At 38.8% G+C, this 17,722-nt stretch overlaps 1 protein-coding gene across 3 annotated transcripts in view; it reads left to right on the top strand.

Moving 5' to 3' along the window:
* LOC125695164 (growth arrest-specific protein 2-like) overlaps positions 1–17,722 on the top strand; it is a 260,093-nt gene that overhangs the window by 136,697 nt on the left and 105,674 nt on the right. For 2 of the 3 annotated variants that reach the window (XM_048949316.1, XM_048949315.1), the window contains exon 2: positions 4,105–4,466. In XM_048949316.1, coding sequence (XP_048805273.1) covers positions 4,405–4,466 — 62 coding nt within the window. In that variant the 5' untranslated portion in view covers positions 4,105–4,404. Of the gene's footprint in view, positions 1–4,104; positions 4,467–13,000; positions 15,470–17,722 lie in introns of those variants that run through there. The other variant, XR_007377836.1, reaches the window with a different exon arrangement.

Here is a 17,722-nt window from a genome sequence, read left to right as displayed (position 1 = left end):
ACAAGTTTCAGTAGCAAAACATCATCTTTAATGTTTGCATCATTCGGATGGGGATATTTGTAAAGACAGAAATATTCTAATGATTTAATTGTAATAATTCTTTCTAGGATCTCATTCAATCTCATTAGAGCTTCAGGTGTTGAAACACTGTTCAACTCATCTAATCATATTTATTTCTACACACAGCTTTCTTTTTTTAAATTGATGATGAGTTAAGGTCCAAAAATAGTATTGGGAGAGGAGAGGTGTACAAGGCTGAATTGGATGGGGTCATGGGCAGCCTGGTCTAGTATTAAATGTTGAGGTTGGTGGCCCTGCCTGTGGTGGGGATGACTGAAGATTAATGATCCTTGAGGTCCCTACTGACCCTGGCCAATCTGTAATGCAGGTATGTGTGGGCAAATGAGTGAAAACTGTGATGCTCAAATGGGTCATTTCTAACTGAATTGATGCTCTGCTGAGTTGGTGCTAATTATGCTGTATTCTAATCAAGGAAAGAATTCCTGAAAACTTTTTGTTAACAAAAACTGTTCTGTTCTTCAACAATGTCAGCCATATTTAATATTACAAAATGCATTGGGGAAATCCTCTTGAAGTACAGAGAGATGTAGAAATGGAGGAACGTTCAAATTAAAACATAAAAAAAGATTGTTAAAGCAACTCAACATACTTAAGTATGTTGAACCTGATACCTGGAACATGTTGTTGTTCCATACAATGGTTCAGTCAAGATGTTCTGTCACTTCCAGGCTTACTGCGGCTCTAATATTGCCTGAAATGTAGGCCTGCAGTGTGTAACTAAGCTAGGTGGGAATGGTAAATATATAATACAGAATCATTGCTGTTTTGAATGGTGGAAAAAGAGGTTCCACAGAATATCCAACTATTATTTCTTTTCAATAATCACATTTGTGAAATTCTTCATTTCTTTGCATTTGAAGAGCAGACCTCTGTGTGCTGTGTGTATTTGCTAGAGAATCATGGGGTAAACTGAGCTGGAAGTCCAACCTGCTAGAAGTAGGGTTAGTTAAGAGGTTAAATGTATTGGGATTTAATTTATAATTCTAATGAAGACCTCAACTGGCTGGTTCTTAGATAAAGAAAGAGGGAGCTTCCCTGGGAATTTCTTAGTAAGTTGAAATGACCTCCAAAATGACTTCTGAAGCAGCTGCCGATCTGCTCTGAAGTTCAAGCTGTAATTCCAGCACTGTGTTGGCTTTTTCCCTTTTCCTTGCTACAGTGAAGTTAGGAACTCTCCTTAAACAATTGAGTCTTTCATTTAGCTGAGTAAAGATATAAAATATCCATGGATTGTGAGCTGGTATTCTAACAAATAAAAGTAAAATAGACACCCTGGCTAAAATAGTTACTACGTAAATAAAGGAAGAAGTGAATCCTTTCTGCTCTGACGAGCTTGAGCTTGGTACTATATACTTCTGCAAAGAGACACAGTAGATTCATTTTCTTCCCTAAAATAGGCAATGATACTCCCTTACTTGCTGCATTTAGCCAGACTTGCAGAAGTCTGGGTGACGACTGGTGTGATGTGGCACTTCTAAGGGAATATGCTGTTTTTGAAATACCCAACAACAGTTCCATTCTTGTAGTCTGATCTATATTTAAGATGTCTTTGTTTGTAAAAGTGCACATATAATCACCTTAATTCTTACTAAAATAGGAATAGTCATATATTGAATTAGGCTGTCAATGAATTTAAGCAAAAAAGGGAAAATGTTTCACTGAGTGAAAACACAATATTTCCTGATCTGTATTTCTAATGTATTTGTATTCAAAGTCTTAGAAGTTGCTGTTTGTCAATATGTGTTGTCCATTTAAGAATGCATAGACGTCAAGTAAATTATATAGCTAAGAAAACTGTAAATATTCTTTCCTTTCTATGAATCAGATTCTCTTCTAAAGAAGCACTTCGTACCCAATATCTCCAAAGCTTCAGATCTAGCTAAGTTAGTTGTGAGGGGTAAATGGATGTCTTCTCACATGCCTTCAGGCAAACAGTTTGAGCACAATCAAGTCTGACAGCATTAATGTTTAAGATTAAATGCCCAGACCTTAATTGAAGAACTTATAAAAAATGCAATTTTAAGTCCTACCTTTGTTTACTGCTGAGTTTTTCTCTTAACAGTAACACAGCTCATCCCTGCATTTGGTAACAATATTGGTGTTGTGATCTCCTAACGGCCTGGAAGAGTACAGGCTTTGCCCAGATGGATTGATACCCTCCATTCCCATACCATGATCTGAGATGGGAAGCTTTTCTTTTTGAGGTGTTCAGAAGCTGAGACTGAGCTGTGGCCATCTGATTGGGATATTCATATACAAGTGAGACTAAAGGAGTAGCGTTGGAAAAGCTTAAAGGGTTTGCACTTGCTGAGTCAGTTCTGATCAGAGTGAGGAAAAACTAGGGGAATGGGAAGGGTGGAGGGGGAGGTGAAGGTGAAGTTGGGTGCAGCAGAGGAGGTTCAGGTTGGATGTTATTAAAAATTTCTTCCCTAGTGGAAGAGGCAGGTGGAAAAGAGTAACAGTAAAATAGAAAAACAGTTCACAAAGTGGCAGAATCCTGTGAGATTTGTTGAACTTGCACTGTATAATTGAGCATAAGTTACTCCCTAGTGCCTTCTCTTTGTCCCTCTTCCACCCTGTATGGGTGCATATAAAGAAAGGGTGGAAGAAGGTGTAGCTGCCCATAGATGCCTGGAAGGTACCTGGGAGAGTTAGTTGTTGGTTTTGTTTTTTGTTTTTTGTTTTTTGTTTTTTTCTGGAAGAGAAAATGAGAAGCTGACTGCACTTTTTATGACCTTTTTACTGTTCTGCCATAAGTATCCATGGCAACATGACTGTTTCTGATTCTGGTACTGTAGCATCAAAATAACAATAAATGCTGAGTTAAATTACTGCGGTCAAATACAGCTTGCTGCCAGGGGGGCCAGGGAAATAACGTAGTTAGGACACAGAGTTGTTTTCAGACATTATTTTAGCCTTTTTCTGTACATTCTTTTTCCTATGTATATTCCTTTTCTTTTTTCACCCTTTCTCTCCCTCCCCCCTCTCTTCATTGTGTTGGATATGTAATTTATTCCATCTCTATGCCACATGAAGCCTTAATAAGGGTCAAATCTAATTTCAAAGAAGTTTCCATTTCTATTGGCTGTGATACAACCTGCATGTATTCTTCAAACAGTTGAATGCAATGATGTGCCATGCTAGAGTGTGGGAACTTTTTATTTTATGCATGTCTTGTATAATGTAGTTTCTGGATGCCTTTCATTTAACCTGACAGGTACACAGACAGCCAGAACTCTGTCTTCTAATGATCAGTTCTCATTCCTTACTCGGAGGGTGGTTGAGGTGTTGGCACAGGCTGCCCAGGGAGCTGTGGGTGCCCGGTTCCTGCAAAGCAGTGAAGGCCAGGCTGGATGGGTGCCTGGGCAGCCTGAGCTGGTGTAGGGCAACCAGTCTACGGCAGGGGCTTGGATCCTGACGATCTTGAAAGTCCCTTCTAACATAAGCTATTCTATGATTCAGTTGTAGACAAGTTTGGGCTTTTTTTCTGTTGCATAGAAAGTTTAATTTTTGTTTCAGAGTTCTACGGCTCTATGATTTGCTGATTTCACTTGTGACAGAGTAAAGAATACTTGGATTTTGGAAGCATTTTCGGTTGACAGTACATTTTACTTGTACTTTTACAATCGAGGTCAAGATAAGATGAAACAAAAACTCATAAAGCGGAAAATAAGAGTCTGAAACACTCTTGAAGACTTCTGAGTTGCTTCTGCTAGTAAATGATTTTTAGAGATGACGTCAATATTTCAAAAAAAGTATTTTGGGGATCTGTTTCCCCTCTTCCTTTCAACTTGAAGTGCTAATGGGGTGAATTAGTATCTAATTGACTTAATGATGCGTGATTTCTTGCTGTGCAGAGGTGATACCTCTCCAGTTCCAGTTTGTCAAGCTGATCTGTTACCTGCTGTTTGCTTCTAGCAAATCCTGCCTTTGTACCACAATCTTATATAGAACATTTTGAACAAACGAAGACTGGAATGAAAATAACATCATTTTCTAATTACAGTTTCTTTCTTTTTCCAGGTGGAATCCCCAAGCTCTGCTCTGCCATAACCTCAAAGCCAAGTGCCAGCTGCTGCCTGCCCGTCCCTCCCCATCCACCACTACCAAACCCTCCAGGACGCGGCTGGAGGCAGCACGCTGACTGATCGCCTCGAGCAGGCTGTGGGTTCGCAGCAGCAGCTCGCTGCCTCTGACATCACTCCTGGAGCTCACATCCCACTCTGAGCTCCCTTCATTAGTCGGTCTATCGCTTGGCAGAGGAAGCAGGAGACGCTGCGAGGAGGATCGGTGAGGAAAAGAACGAAACAGGGAGGCTACATCATGAAATTCTTCCCTGCTTATTACTTGCTGCTGCTTTTTCCTGCACTGGTCTTCAGCACTAGGTGAGTACAGAGAGCTATTTTGCTTACAGTTCTGCTCTGTTTGCTATTTATTCTTTTAGTCTCAGTAATAGCGAGAGGAACAACACAGGTTTCAGTTTCTGCTGGGGTAGGAAGTTTAAAGCAAGGGTATCTTTCCTGATTCTTGTTTTCCTCCTCCCCCTCCTGATCCTCTGAGATGCACTGAATCTTTTACTTGTTCTCTCTGGGCTTTTATATGCTGTTAAAGAGCTGCTCCTGTGTAAGCTGACCCAGAGCTCGGAAGATGAAACAAGACAGTTATCAAATATAAGCTTCATATATACAGCAGCAATAGCACATTCTGTGCTTTATGGGAAATGTGGAAGGCTGAAACTAAGGATGTGCTAATATATCCTCCTGTTCAGTGCAGGGAAATAAACACTTAGGTAATCTTATCCCAGCTCAGGCTTTTGCATCTGAACCTATGGCTAATCCTATAAACCTCAGGGTCTTAGGGCTTATCTTCTTGACTGTGAAATACAGGTGAGGTGTTGCAGTGTTATCTCAATGCCAGATAATGTTGAAAAGTTACTGCAATCCAGAAGCAGTACAGTCACTGAGAAAGTGAGCAAAACCTATTGCAGCCTGAAAATAACAACTGCACTGATTGTTTAGAGCTCTGATAAAATAGTGTTCACTTGCTCAGAGATGGTGTTTTCTGTGTTGTGGGCATAACGTGTTCAGCCAAGACACAGCTGATACATTCCTTCTCTGAACAAGACAATGGGATGAGTTAATGCTGCCTGCTGAGTAGATACGTCCTAATGACACTGCTCTCAGTCCAGGCTTCCTAAATTCCCATTGGTGATTAGAAAATAAACCCAGATTTAAAGCATGGCATTTCTCTGCCCTGGTAATAATAAGTACACAATCAACTTCTAAACCTGAAAGCATGTTATCGGAGGATGTGTGTTTGTCATGAAAATGCTGGTTACTTTAGTCTTCCTCTTTTGTAAAATGTCTTCCTGTCTTTTTTTGTTGTTGTTGTTTTTACTTTTTGCAGGAAAAACAAGACATTTTAAGTCTGAATTTCTTATGGACTTTTATAAAAGAAAAAGTCTGTCTGCTAGCTATTCAGAGTGAGGTACACCAGGGGCATCTCTCAGGGCATATGCAAACATATGAAAATGTTAACTGGAAAAGCTGGGTGGGAAAAGATCTGAATGCAGGAAGAAGTGAGGACTATCACAGTGTTCCCATTATCTTCCTACTGCACCTTTTCTGGGGTGTGATTTCTATTTGTCTGTAACACTTGTGATTTAGAGACCACAGTGCCAGTCAACATACAGAACACCAAGGCTCTTGGAAACATAAATCACAAGAGAATTGCAACATACAGGTGTTCAATAGCTTTTCTCTTTGATTGAATAAGTGAGGGAACATTCATTAGTGCTCAAGAATTTAGATAAATAGTTCTAATCATTTAGAAGTCACATATTCTTCACTAAGAAACAGGTGAAAAAGGGAACAAGTGCCACAACAGTTTTGTCAGATGCAAGTGTGCACCTTGCATAGGTTTGCACAGATGAAAATGTCATGAAAAGAGATGCAGAAACTGCTTGAATCTTGCAAAATTTGCAGTTTTCATGAAATGTCAGATCAGTAACTTCTGTGTTCAGGAGACTGAACTGGAACAAGACATGCAGTGTAACACCCAAAAAGCAGGTGCCTCTCATTTAAGGAGAAAATAGGGGTTTTTTTTGTAGAAAAACATGGCCTGTGGTCATTCTTTATTATAATAATAGTAAAATTAAGGTCATTACTTTCCTCCTTTCCTCCAAAAATAAATGGACAGAATATGAGGAAGTTGGAGCTGACGTGTGAATGCTAACCATGAATGTTTTGACTTGGGGGAGTGCATATATTCCTAAAAGTATAACTTTTGCACACAATTTGTATTACTTTCTAATTGAGGGGTGAAAATGATGAATGTGAGGCACTTAAAATTCTATTTGAGCATACCTTACGTGTTATAAAGTAAAGCTTTGATTATGACATATTTTGAATGGTCATAACGTTCCATAGGATGCTGACCCTCTCCTACAGTATTAGTGATTTCTAAGTCTGGAGGTGGTGTACTGTCCTGGTCAGCAGCTTCCTTCAGTCATTTAATTTTTAACCTTGTAGAATGTGGAGTAATTTCTCAACAACTCATAATAATTTTAAAAAATATATATATACACACACACACATATATATATATATATATATATATATATATATATATATATATATATATATGAATGATAGAGTGCTATCAGTATGCTGCCTATTGGAAAGAGATGATGCTTTATTCTACCTTCAGCTGAAGATGGTTCTGTCTGCAACAGTAGTTTTTTTTGAGGCATAGTTAATGCATTTGCTGGACTGAAACGCAGCAGGTTGTCAGGAGCGGTTGTGTTAGCAAAACGCAGGGTCTAATATTGTGGTATGTGAAATTGCTTAGGTAAGGAGAAGCACCTGCCTTGCGGTGCAGAAAGTTTTCCACTGTGATTTGCTTTTTACATAAGTTGTTAGAGAAGCCAAGTGTTGCCATTTAGTATGTTAGTGTTGACGTGAAATGTATGCAGTATTGTAGAGAACAGAAGTTCTTTCTTCCTTGTCATATGTCAAGTTTTTTCTTTGTCTCATGTCATGGTTTTATAGCTTGAGATGAACCTCGGCTTGTCTTCCAGGAGAACTGTAAACAAATATGAATTGATGAGTTGAACTATATTGACCCACTTCTTATTTTACAATGTTGTTGAAAAGAGAAGTACACAGCTGTAACTTGTAAGGTTGCGTTCATAGTACACAGCCTTGAAAATCAGAAATTAATCACAAACATCTCAGCATAGACTATAACAGTACAAATGAACTAAATATCTATTAAACTACAGAAAATCCATATTCTTGAAATGGATTTTGTCTGTATTACTTAAGCTTGGTTTTGTTGCGGTTTCCGATCTTGGTTATTACTCTTAGTCATATTTCAAGCCTCTCTGTACTGCAGGCATGCTTAGAAGATTGAGTTATATTGGTCTGTCCAGGTAATGGTGTGTTCGCAGACAGAATTAGTGAAAGTTACTGCTTGGAGTCCCACAGAAATTTAAAGAATATATTTTTGAAGATGAAATGAACATATTTCAAACTCTTATAAAGCTTGCAGTTTCACATTTCCTCAGGCTGTTTGGTTTGGGCAGATGTTAAGTGATGGTTGTATATGTGTTACTGGTTTTTTTCACATTTCGTTGAAGACACCTACAGAAATGTCCCACTGTACCGAGCTCTCAGTGAGTGCACAGAGTGTGTAATAGGCAAAGGTTCTCATTCTGTCTGCGTGCTTCTATGGATGCAGATGCCTAAGCCTTCAGACTGGGGAAAATATGATTTGCAGAAGGGTCATGCATATGATCTGCATGAAATTTGGGTCAGTAACTGAGATTTGCAGTTCTGATTACCTTGTCAAATGAGACTTGCTTGTTATTACGTAGAAGGAGCCTCTTCTGAATAGTAATTGTTTCAATTGGAAGGCTAGGCACTGAAGTCTTTGGTCACCAACAGTTTTGTTGTCTAAATGGTGAATATCTAACTCACTCAGAGGGCCTTTTTGTGATGCAAAACTTGTCTTTTCATCTGAGTGCTTAAAATGTTGAACTCTTCTGTCCGAGCATGAAATTTGCCAGATGCAAATTTGGATTGAAATAGAATTATATTGCTGAGAATAGCTCTGTAGACCCAGTAGATGCATTTTAATACCAGCGTTAATGATACTAAACAGTAAATCATTAAAAGGATGTATGAACACCAGGGTGGTGAAAGGCAGAATTTCACTTCACGGCAGTGAAATGGCTGACACTTTTTTTCCTAATAGTACAATTCAGTGACAGCTTTATGATGCTGATGTTAGAAGACAATCCATAATTCAGGTGCTAACCGGCAGTTAACAGCAGGACAAGGGGAAATGGTTTTTAAGTTGAGGGAAGGAAGATTTTTTAGGTTGGATATCAAGGGGGAGTTTTTTACTGTGAGAGTGGTGAGGTGCTGGAACAGCTGCCCAGAGAGGCTGTGGATGCCCCGTCCCTGGAGGTGTTCAAGGCCAGGTTGGATGCGGCCCCAGCCTGGGCTGGTATGAAATGGGGAGGTTGGTGGCCTTGCAATGTGGCAGGGGGGTTGGAGGTTCATGATCCTTGAGGTCCCTTCCAACCTGGCCGTTCTGTGAAATGCCACCTTTTGTTTTATATCAGGAGAAAAGCAGTATGGTCACTTCTGGTAGGTGGATGCTTCTTAATGAATATATGGCACTGGGTCTAGTACACGCCTGTTGTTGGGAGAAATGGAAATAACTTCAAACCACTTGCCATATGCAATGTGAGAACTTGACTCAGAGACTTGCTTTTTCCTTGTAACATATTTTTGAGGACAACTCTTTTCTTTACAGCATTTTTTTTATTTTTTATTATTATTATTTTTTTTAAGTACACAGAATATGGCTACTTTCTCTTAGGTAAAGTTGTGTGAAAGACTTCATCTGAGATTTGATGATGGGCAAGGGGGGAATGTCTTTAACAGTACAGTACCAGGGGTTTGGGAAAATGAAAGAAATACTGGAAGAAGTCCTTGTTTGCTAGGTCTTATACCCCTTTTCATCTCAAACACACTTCAGACTATAGACAGATGTTCCCAAGTGACTGCTATTGAGACTCCCAGAAGAGTAGGGGGAATCCTACCCCTTGCTGGATTTTGAGGTGCAAGAGTGAGACTTATTTGTGGTAATATATCCATCTGTAGCCATATTGCTGCTATGTGCTCAAGCAGGTGGCCAAAAGCAGTCTTCCCTTCTGGGATCTTAGGCTGAGGTCTAGCAGTGTTCTTCCTTTTTCTCATGTTTGAGTGTGAACTGTGGAAAAGTGGGTAGTTTGATGTAGACTGCTTTAGCAGAAAAGAATGTGGATTTTCATGTAAGCTGGATAGACAACAAAAACAGTTTTATTATTTCGCTTTCTGAATTCATCAAGAAATGGAGGGGCACTTATTCAACCCTATGTCTCCTGCTCAGAATTCCTTTTGGGCCTGCTTTAGCAATCTGAGTTTCCTTAACTGTAGAAATATTCCAGTTTTTACCAAGGCTTGGATGATTTTTCACACTGGGTTGACGTTTTGTTAGTGCCTGTTTAGTAGAAGTGTCTTTCAGCATATGGCTTGGGATGTAGTTATACCTGAAGAAAGCATGAGCTTTGCTGTGGATTGTGTTTAAAAACAAGGGGACAAGTTTACTTGCAATATAATCTAGTTATAGGAATGTATTTGGCTCAATTTCTCTATTTTGATGCATGGGTGAGAGTCTAAGCCAGCTACGTTCCTGGGTATTGCTATTAGGTGAACCAAAGTCTTTTCACAGAATCACAGAACTGTAGGGATTGGAAGGGACCTCCAGAGATCATCGAGTCCAACCCCCCTGCCAAAGCAGGTTCCCTACAGCAGGTCGCACAGGCAGGCATCCAGGCAGGTCTTGAACATCTCCAGAGAAGGAGACTCCACCACCTCCCTGGGCAGCCTGTTCCAGTGCTCCGTCACCTCACTGTAAAGAAGTTCTTGCGCATGTTTGTGCGGAACTTCTTTTCCTTCTATGAGAAATGTTGAGGTTTGGTTTTATTAAAAATAATAGAATGAACTTGAAAAATGAATAAATGTTGAAAAAAAACAAACAAACACTGATAATCCTAAAATAGCAAACAAGCCACCAACCAGAAACTCCCAAGCATGCTCTGATATGGTGCAGACATGCTCAAGGTACTTTGTAAATAAGGGAGTTGGGGCACATCCATCTTTGATAGAAAAGTAAAGCAAGACCTGGTGCAGGTGGAGTTCTTGGCATCAGAATGAAATTGCTTAAGGTTAATTAAGGAATCCCTGTGCTTGTGCTATGGTTTACTCTGTAGATATATCCTTGATGTGTGCCTTATGCAACAGATTTACGTCTCCATGTTTGCAGTTTATTTACAGTGGGACAACCACACATTTAATCAGTTTGTCTCCCACTTGAAGAGAAGGGGTGGGAAAGCAGTAGATTCTTGTCCAAGCTTAGAAATGTAGTGGTGTATTTTGCTATGACGTGGGGCTAATGTCTGATGAAGAATGATGATCTTGGAATTGGTATGCAGTAAATGTTTTTATCCCAGACAATAAGATATCATGGCAAAATGCTCCTCAAAGTTAAGCCTACCAGCCAAAATTAGAAATCCAGGTGGTAAATCTTTGTAACTGCAGCCAGAAAATGAAAAATTATTTTGTGGTACTTGTATATAAATGTTGAATATGAAAAGGAAAAGTAGAAAAGATGAGGGGAATGGAAGAATGGGGGGGGGGGGGGGGGGGGAGGGCTTCTGCTTATTACACCATGCACAATGCATTTCTGCTCAGGACAACTGGAATCGAGATACTTATGTAACTTTTAACATATTCCTTGTTTCCAGGGAAATTATAATGCTGACATTTGTTTTTCCTCATCTACTAGTTCAGCTGAATGCAGGGATATCAAACTAAATTTGAAATCTCTCCTACAAAAATGCATTTAACAGCAATCTGTTCCCAGACAGTGATCCTTACCATTCTGCACACAAATTTCTTATGCAACTTGTCAGAAAGCATTGCTCCTTGTTGTCTGGTTTTGCCCAATGAGTGCACTGGCTGTCTTATAAGGGTCAGATCTGTAGGTACCCTCTGAATGGAAAACAAGTGGTGGTTTTGTCTGAAAGAAGATAGTTCAGGCTATCCTTCAATTTCAATATTGCACCAGTGTTCAAGATGCATGTTGTTATATATGCTATTTCAGGCATATTAGAGTGGCAAGTGTCTTTGAGAAGTGGTATAGGATAAATTGAAAAATTCGTTGTTGCATCAAGTAACATCTTAATTCCAACTCTGCCTGCTTATCTTCCTGTGCTGTTACTTCTCCCTTTGCCCCAGTGTATTCCCATATTTATTAATCTTCACATTTACTGCATATTAGCAGTAACACACGAAAAAAACCCTGCTGAAATCTCTGCTGTATTTACTGGAACAGCCTATCTCAGTGAATCACAAGAGCAATCAATGCTGATATTTTTGAGCTCAAGAAATAAAGTGGTGTGGAATTTATCAATATCTTATTTACATGATAGCTTCCAAAGTAGTACAGGGAAATGTCAAATTCCTGATGCATTCTGTATATGCCTGCTGTATATGCCTGCTATCTGAAGAAGGTGAGGTCAGTATTGTGCCTGCTGCTGTATTTTGCCTAAATGGTTAATGATTCCAGCTGTTTGCAGCATACTTCTGTTGTTGCTTCTAATGAACGCTCATGTTTTCAATTTATGTTCACAACTTCCCTGCAGGATATGTAGATAAGCTTGTTTTTCATTTACGGAGTAGGAAAATGGAAGCTGGTTTAAAAACTAGCCTGATGGTCAGACAAGTTGTGGCATTAAACAGGAAAGAATATGTGTTTGCTGAATTCCATCTGACTGCAGAACCAACACCTTCCCCTTGTAGTTGGAGACAGTTCTCTTCATGAACTTCTTGAGGTTACCATGCCAAACATTGTATACCATAGGCTTTGCTACACCTTCAAAATACCTTCTGTTAAAGGACTTGTGTTTATCATACTGTATGCTCCATGTAATCTCACTATAGTAATAACTCTTTAGGATCTCTGCAGTTGCTTTTATGAGCCTTTGTAAAACTTGGTTGAATAACAGAAGGGGTTAGGAGGGGAAAAAACTGCCAGGCATTAAGATGATCAGAGGGCTGGAGCATCTCTCCTATGAAGAAAGGGAGGGAGGGAACTGGGCTTGTTTAGCTTGGAAGAGAGAAGGCTCTGGGGAGACCTTGTGGCCTTCCAATATTTGAAGGGAGTGTATAAACAAGAGGGGTTATGACTGTTTATGAGGGTGGATACTGGTAGGACAAGGGGGTATGGTTTTAAAGTAAGACAGGATGTTTAGGTTAGATATTAGGAGGATGTTTTTCACTCAAAGTAGTGACACACTGGAGCAGGTTGCTCAAGGAGGTTGTGGATGCCCCATCCCTGGAAGCATTCAAGGCCGGGCTGGATGTGTCTCTGGGCAGCCTGGTCTGGTGGTTGGCAACTCTACCCGTGGCAGGGGACTTGAAACTAGATGATCTTTGAGGTCCTGTCATGGCTTTTTGTTTTGTTTTTTTAACCCATCCACTATCTCCCTCTCACCCTCACCTGAGGCATGGATCTGCAAGTTCCCTGCTTCATTAATCACTGGGCTGGGGCGGTCTGGCTGTAAAGAAAGAAAGTGAGACTTTACTGAAAAGCAGATGAGAAATGTGTGTGCAAATGCAATTGCTTTGACTGAAAAGCAGATGTGCTCTGGGTAGCATTAGATAGAATATATAGCAAGTTTACTCCTGCTGATGCAGCATATAAAATGTGTGCTTGATATGCTAAGACCTATGTCTGTCATGATATAGGGATTTTTCCTCTAAATGGAGAAGTAAAATGAATTTTACTCCTTCCTCCCTCACAGCTTTTTCTACGAAGAAATACTTTTCAGACAATGAAATTCAGCCAGGATATGAATCAAACACCTGTGTTCAATAAACGCTGAATTTTTGAGCAACTTTGAAACTGATCAGTTCATAATTAGTTCTCATCTTCTGTGCCCAAGTACTCAATATGATCATTGTATTATTTCTGCTAATTAGTGACTGATTGAGTCCATCAGTCCCTCTGCAGGTTCCTCTATTTTGCAGGGTGTGTGAAGTTCCTGACACGTTCTCTCCTGAAAATATGCACTGTGGCTTCTTTTATTCCATGTGAAGTGAGCCAACTTTTGCCAAAGAACCAGGGATTTTTGAAAGACTCAATACCTATGATCTGCATTGTATTTAAGTGTGCTGAATGAGTCTGATTTTGATGCCTATTGAATTTCAAATGGGGGACAGCATGATGGCTCCTCTAACACTGAATATCTGAGATAATAAATAAATGAAATCCATACACTTAAAAATGAGACAGGTATTCAGCTGTTGAGTTATATGGTCATGTTTGTTAGAAATACTTTCTGGCAGCTTTCAGAAAGTCTAGCTTTGCAGCTTTCTTTATTTCTCTGGGAGCTGAGGAGTAAGGCTGTTTGGCTAAATGTGGAGGTTAAGGCCTGGGAAGTAACCATGGTGCCCCGTAACAATGTGGTGAGAGGGCTCTCAGAATCTACAGCATCCTTGTGCTTTCCTTGTGTTGTCTTCATTAAGCATCTTTAAATCTGTGATCGGTACAGCCTGTACTATTTAACTTGGTGGAAAACTCAGGCTCAGGTTTTCTGTGAAATCTCTGTATTCATGTATGACGTGAAAAAAATAAACTCAAGAGTATAGACAGGGAATAGAGACTTTTCATAGTTGCTTCTCTATTTACTTGGAAAACAAATATCTGCTGTTCAGTACTCATAAATGTTGCTCTGTTTGGTTCAGAAAAGCTTAAGAAAGCAGACATTTAATTTCATATCTTTAACTTGTACCTTCCTCTCACCCTGTCTCAAATATTCTAGTTCCTTCCTGAATTTCTAATTCACTGGAGATCTTTTGTCTCAAGGGGAGATTGCTTTTCTGAGTCCATTTGAAGAACTAATTAATGATTCCTTAAAACAGATTTCACTACTCAGTTTTTACAGGAATTTATTTTTATCTGTTCCACATGACAGTATTTGGTATTGCCCCTTTCATTTGTACCAAAGAGACAAAATGTAAATAGTTTCTGAAATCACTAAGAAGTACAAGATGATGCATATATTTGAAGTGAATCCTTAAGGAATATAGGATATTTTATCTGTGATGAATTCCACAGTACTTAAACTCTCTGCATTAAATAGACCATGTATGAACTAGACTATGTTTTAGCTGACCCTGAAGTCAGGGTAAGAATGTTATAACTAAAACACATTGACTCCTTACTGTAAGGGCATCACATGTTTCCTTTACTACTTAAACTTGATGATTATATCACATGTTAAAAACATAATTTTAAATGTAGTATTAAACCCTTCTCAGCAACATGTCATATTCCTGTAATAATTACATTTGTGTTTGACTAGATACTTCCTGTGGAACAATGGGAAGTTGACAAGAATCACCTCCAGTTCACCCACCAGAGGAATGTGGAAAAAATCTTGTATGAAATAATTTCATCTGCCTTAATTTTCCAAGATCTGGTGGAGGAAATGATTCTTAAAGTATCTTTCTGTATAAGATATTCAGATAGGTACTAAAATCATTGTTATTCTAAACATTTGTGAAGACAAATATAGAGAAACATGCAGATAGGTTTTCAACAGTTCACTTGGAGATTAAACTGGAAGCAAATATACATAGCCCAAAACTTCCCCCAACCACCTAACTTGCAAGAAAACTGTCAGAAAATTTTGCTATATAACATGTGGGAAGTCATAGTAGCCATTGTGGTGTCTAATAGGACGAGATCAGAGGGGTGGTGGTGCTTTTAGTATCTCTTTATAGGCAATAGATAAAAAGGAACATTGAGAGATGAATAACTAATTTGAAGTATTCATACAGTCCTAGAGTCCTCCTCTTTATCTTACCAAAGGCCAACTACAACCTAGAGCTGCTTTTTCTATACAAAAGTGAAGAGAGCTGTATATGTAAGATGTGCACGTGATGCAGGTGTCTGAGAAAATTTGGAATGTAGAGGGAAGGAGATTCAATCAGTTCTCCCTGTTACTACTCATGACTTTAATCCTGATATGTGTAGGCTTATTTCTCTAAAGCTTAATGAGTTTCAGAAAAGTGCTCTGTGTATTTTAAACTTCATCAATGGCAGCACGTACAACTTTCACTGCTCTTCAGATAATACACTGTTTGTAAGAATCTTCTTAACGTTATTTATGCCCTGCTAATGAGGATAGAGAGAATTCTTACCTTCTTAATGAAAAATTGACTGTGGGAAAATCTCGTGGTCTGAAGCAGGTGCTGAAACATCATAGTGGGTATTGATAAAAGTCAGCTAGAAGCTGCAAAATTGGATACAACTTCATCAGTGTGTTTTCAAGATCTCTTTCCCAAAGGAAAATGAATAAACATGTATAGCATGTGTCTGTGTGTAATGGATTTCATACTTTGTGTCTGCAACTCATGGAAAGACTGTTTTGCCATCTTTCCCCCGTAGCATGAATTAGGTGTTTATGCTTCTGCTTTTATGCAGTTAAGTACTTCAAAACAGCTGAATACTTTCTTTTTCTTAAATAGTTAAGGCATCCATTTGTGATACTCCCTTTGCAAATAAATACATCAAACGATTTCTACAGAAAACTGTGTTTTTAATTAGTATTCCACTTCCTTCAAATGTGAGAGGCTAAACTGGAGATAACCACTGTTTCTGGAAAATAAGCTAATCTGGAATTATTGTTAGAATCACAGAATCGCTGTGGTTGGAGAAGACCTCCAAGATCATCTAGTCCAACTATTCACCTACCATCAATATTCCCCCCCACTAAGCTGTGTCCCTTAGTACAACATCTAAATGTTTCTTGAATGCTTCTACTTTTTGAGTCTTTCAGTTGAACAAGCTTATACTTTTGTGTAGAAAGTTATAAATATTCTGTTCAAATGCAGGGAACCAATAGAAAGTTGCTCTGTTCATAATGCTGTTAGTTACTACCATAATATCATGGTCTAGCATTCCTGAAAAGGTAACTCAAGAAATGTATAAAGTAAGCATTCAAAACTTTTTTTTTTCTGTGTTGTCTTCTAGTTATGCTGATTTATAACTGTGACTTGTAACTTGACAGTTGCTGGAAGCTATTCCAAAGCACTTCCAGGTGCACATGAAACAAAATGTGTGCTGTTGTGTGCTCTCCTCTCAGCTTGCCCTGCAGCTTTCACCAATTCTGCATTCTCCCATTCTAATTTTCCCAGGTAATTCTCCCAGGTAATTCTCCCATTCTAATTTTCCCAGGTAATTCTCCCAGGTAATTCTCCCATTCTAATTTTCAAAAAAATCTGAATTGTTTTGGCCCTCAGATTCTGAATCCTTTTTGTTTCCTCTGGGAGATTTTTCTCTGGGACGTTCACATTTTATTTTATTTTTTTTTTAATTATGTTGATATAAGTTGCAACTAGTTACCTTGTGGTGTGTTTAAATAATGGGGTATATCTTTGTATTGCATATATTAGGGAGGTTCCTGAGAATTCATATAGGTAACAAAGGTTCCAAGAGCCTTTTTATGGAATATATACGTACCTCTGGGAAGGCCTGTGAATATATGTGAACTGAAGATCTTCTTGTGCAATGTATGTGTGATAGGAGGAGAATGTCCCCCATGCACCCAACGCTAATATTAAAGAACGTGTACTTTCTACCTTTCCAGTTTGAGTCTTAAAGAGTTTCTTGATTGACTGCTTGTGATACTCAAGGTCAAGTTGCCTGGTGTCCTCACACGATTAATAGGTTCGTATGATGTTCAGTGACTGAGAATTGAATACAGCTTTATGTATTCAGTTTGGAATTGCTTTCTCCTTCCAATACTTGAGCCTTTTTGACCCTAGATGCACTACTCTGTTCTTGAAGGGGGAAAAAATAAAGGAAACTTTCAGTCAATGATTAGTGCTTTACTTACAGAGAGTGCTATGATTAGAAGCTATTGATCTATAGACTTGTACCAAACAATAGTATTGCTACCTTATACAAGACAGAAATCCAGAGTCAGGAGTGGTGCTCATTCTCTAGCCACCGTTCTTGTGCCTTGCAGTTTAGTTTTCAACAGAGGTAATTCTGAATGACGTGTTCTGCTATGATTCAAATTTATCTTTCTGAGAAGGAGGAAATTTGGAAGGCTTACATTTTCTTGCCTTTGTTTTTTTTTCCTCCAAAACCATTATGGAATCTGGAACATAAATCTTGGTTAAAGTAGAATAAAGATGCAATTTTCTCTTCATTGGGGGTGGGGGAGAAATGTGACGTAGATTTTTTTTGACATTGTATTTATCATTTGGAATAAAAGCAAAAGCACTGGTGGTTTTAGCATGATTCTGGCTAAACTGAACAGAAATTATCCCTGGGTTAAACCCAGGCAATGAAGAATTGTGCTTGTTTCTGTAGCCTAGAACATATAGAATAAGTGGAGAATACTTGTGGAATTTGGGTTGTTTTCCACATGTTGAAACAGGAAAAATAGAAAAGCATTTCAGTAATACGTATCACATCAAAATGTAGTATTTTCAAGATTAATATTAAGAGA

This window comes from Lagopus muta, chromosome 6 (assembly GCF_023343835.1).
Source record: "Lagopus muta isolate bLagMut1 chromosome 6, bLagMut1 primary, whole genome shotgun sequence".
Classification (NCBI taxonomy): domain Eukaryota; kingdom Metazoa; phylum Chordata; class Aves; order Galliformes; family Phasianidae; genus Lagopus; species Lagopus muta.
This window is presented reverse-complemented; position numbering and strand designations above follow the sequence as displayed.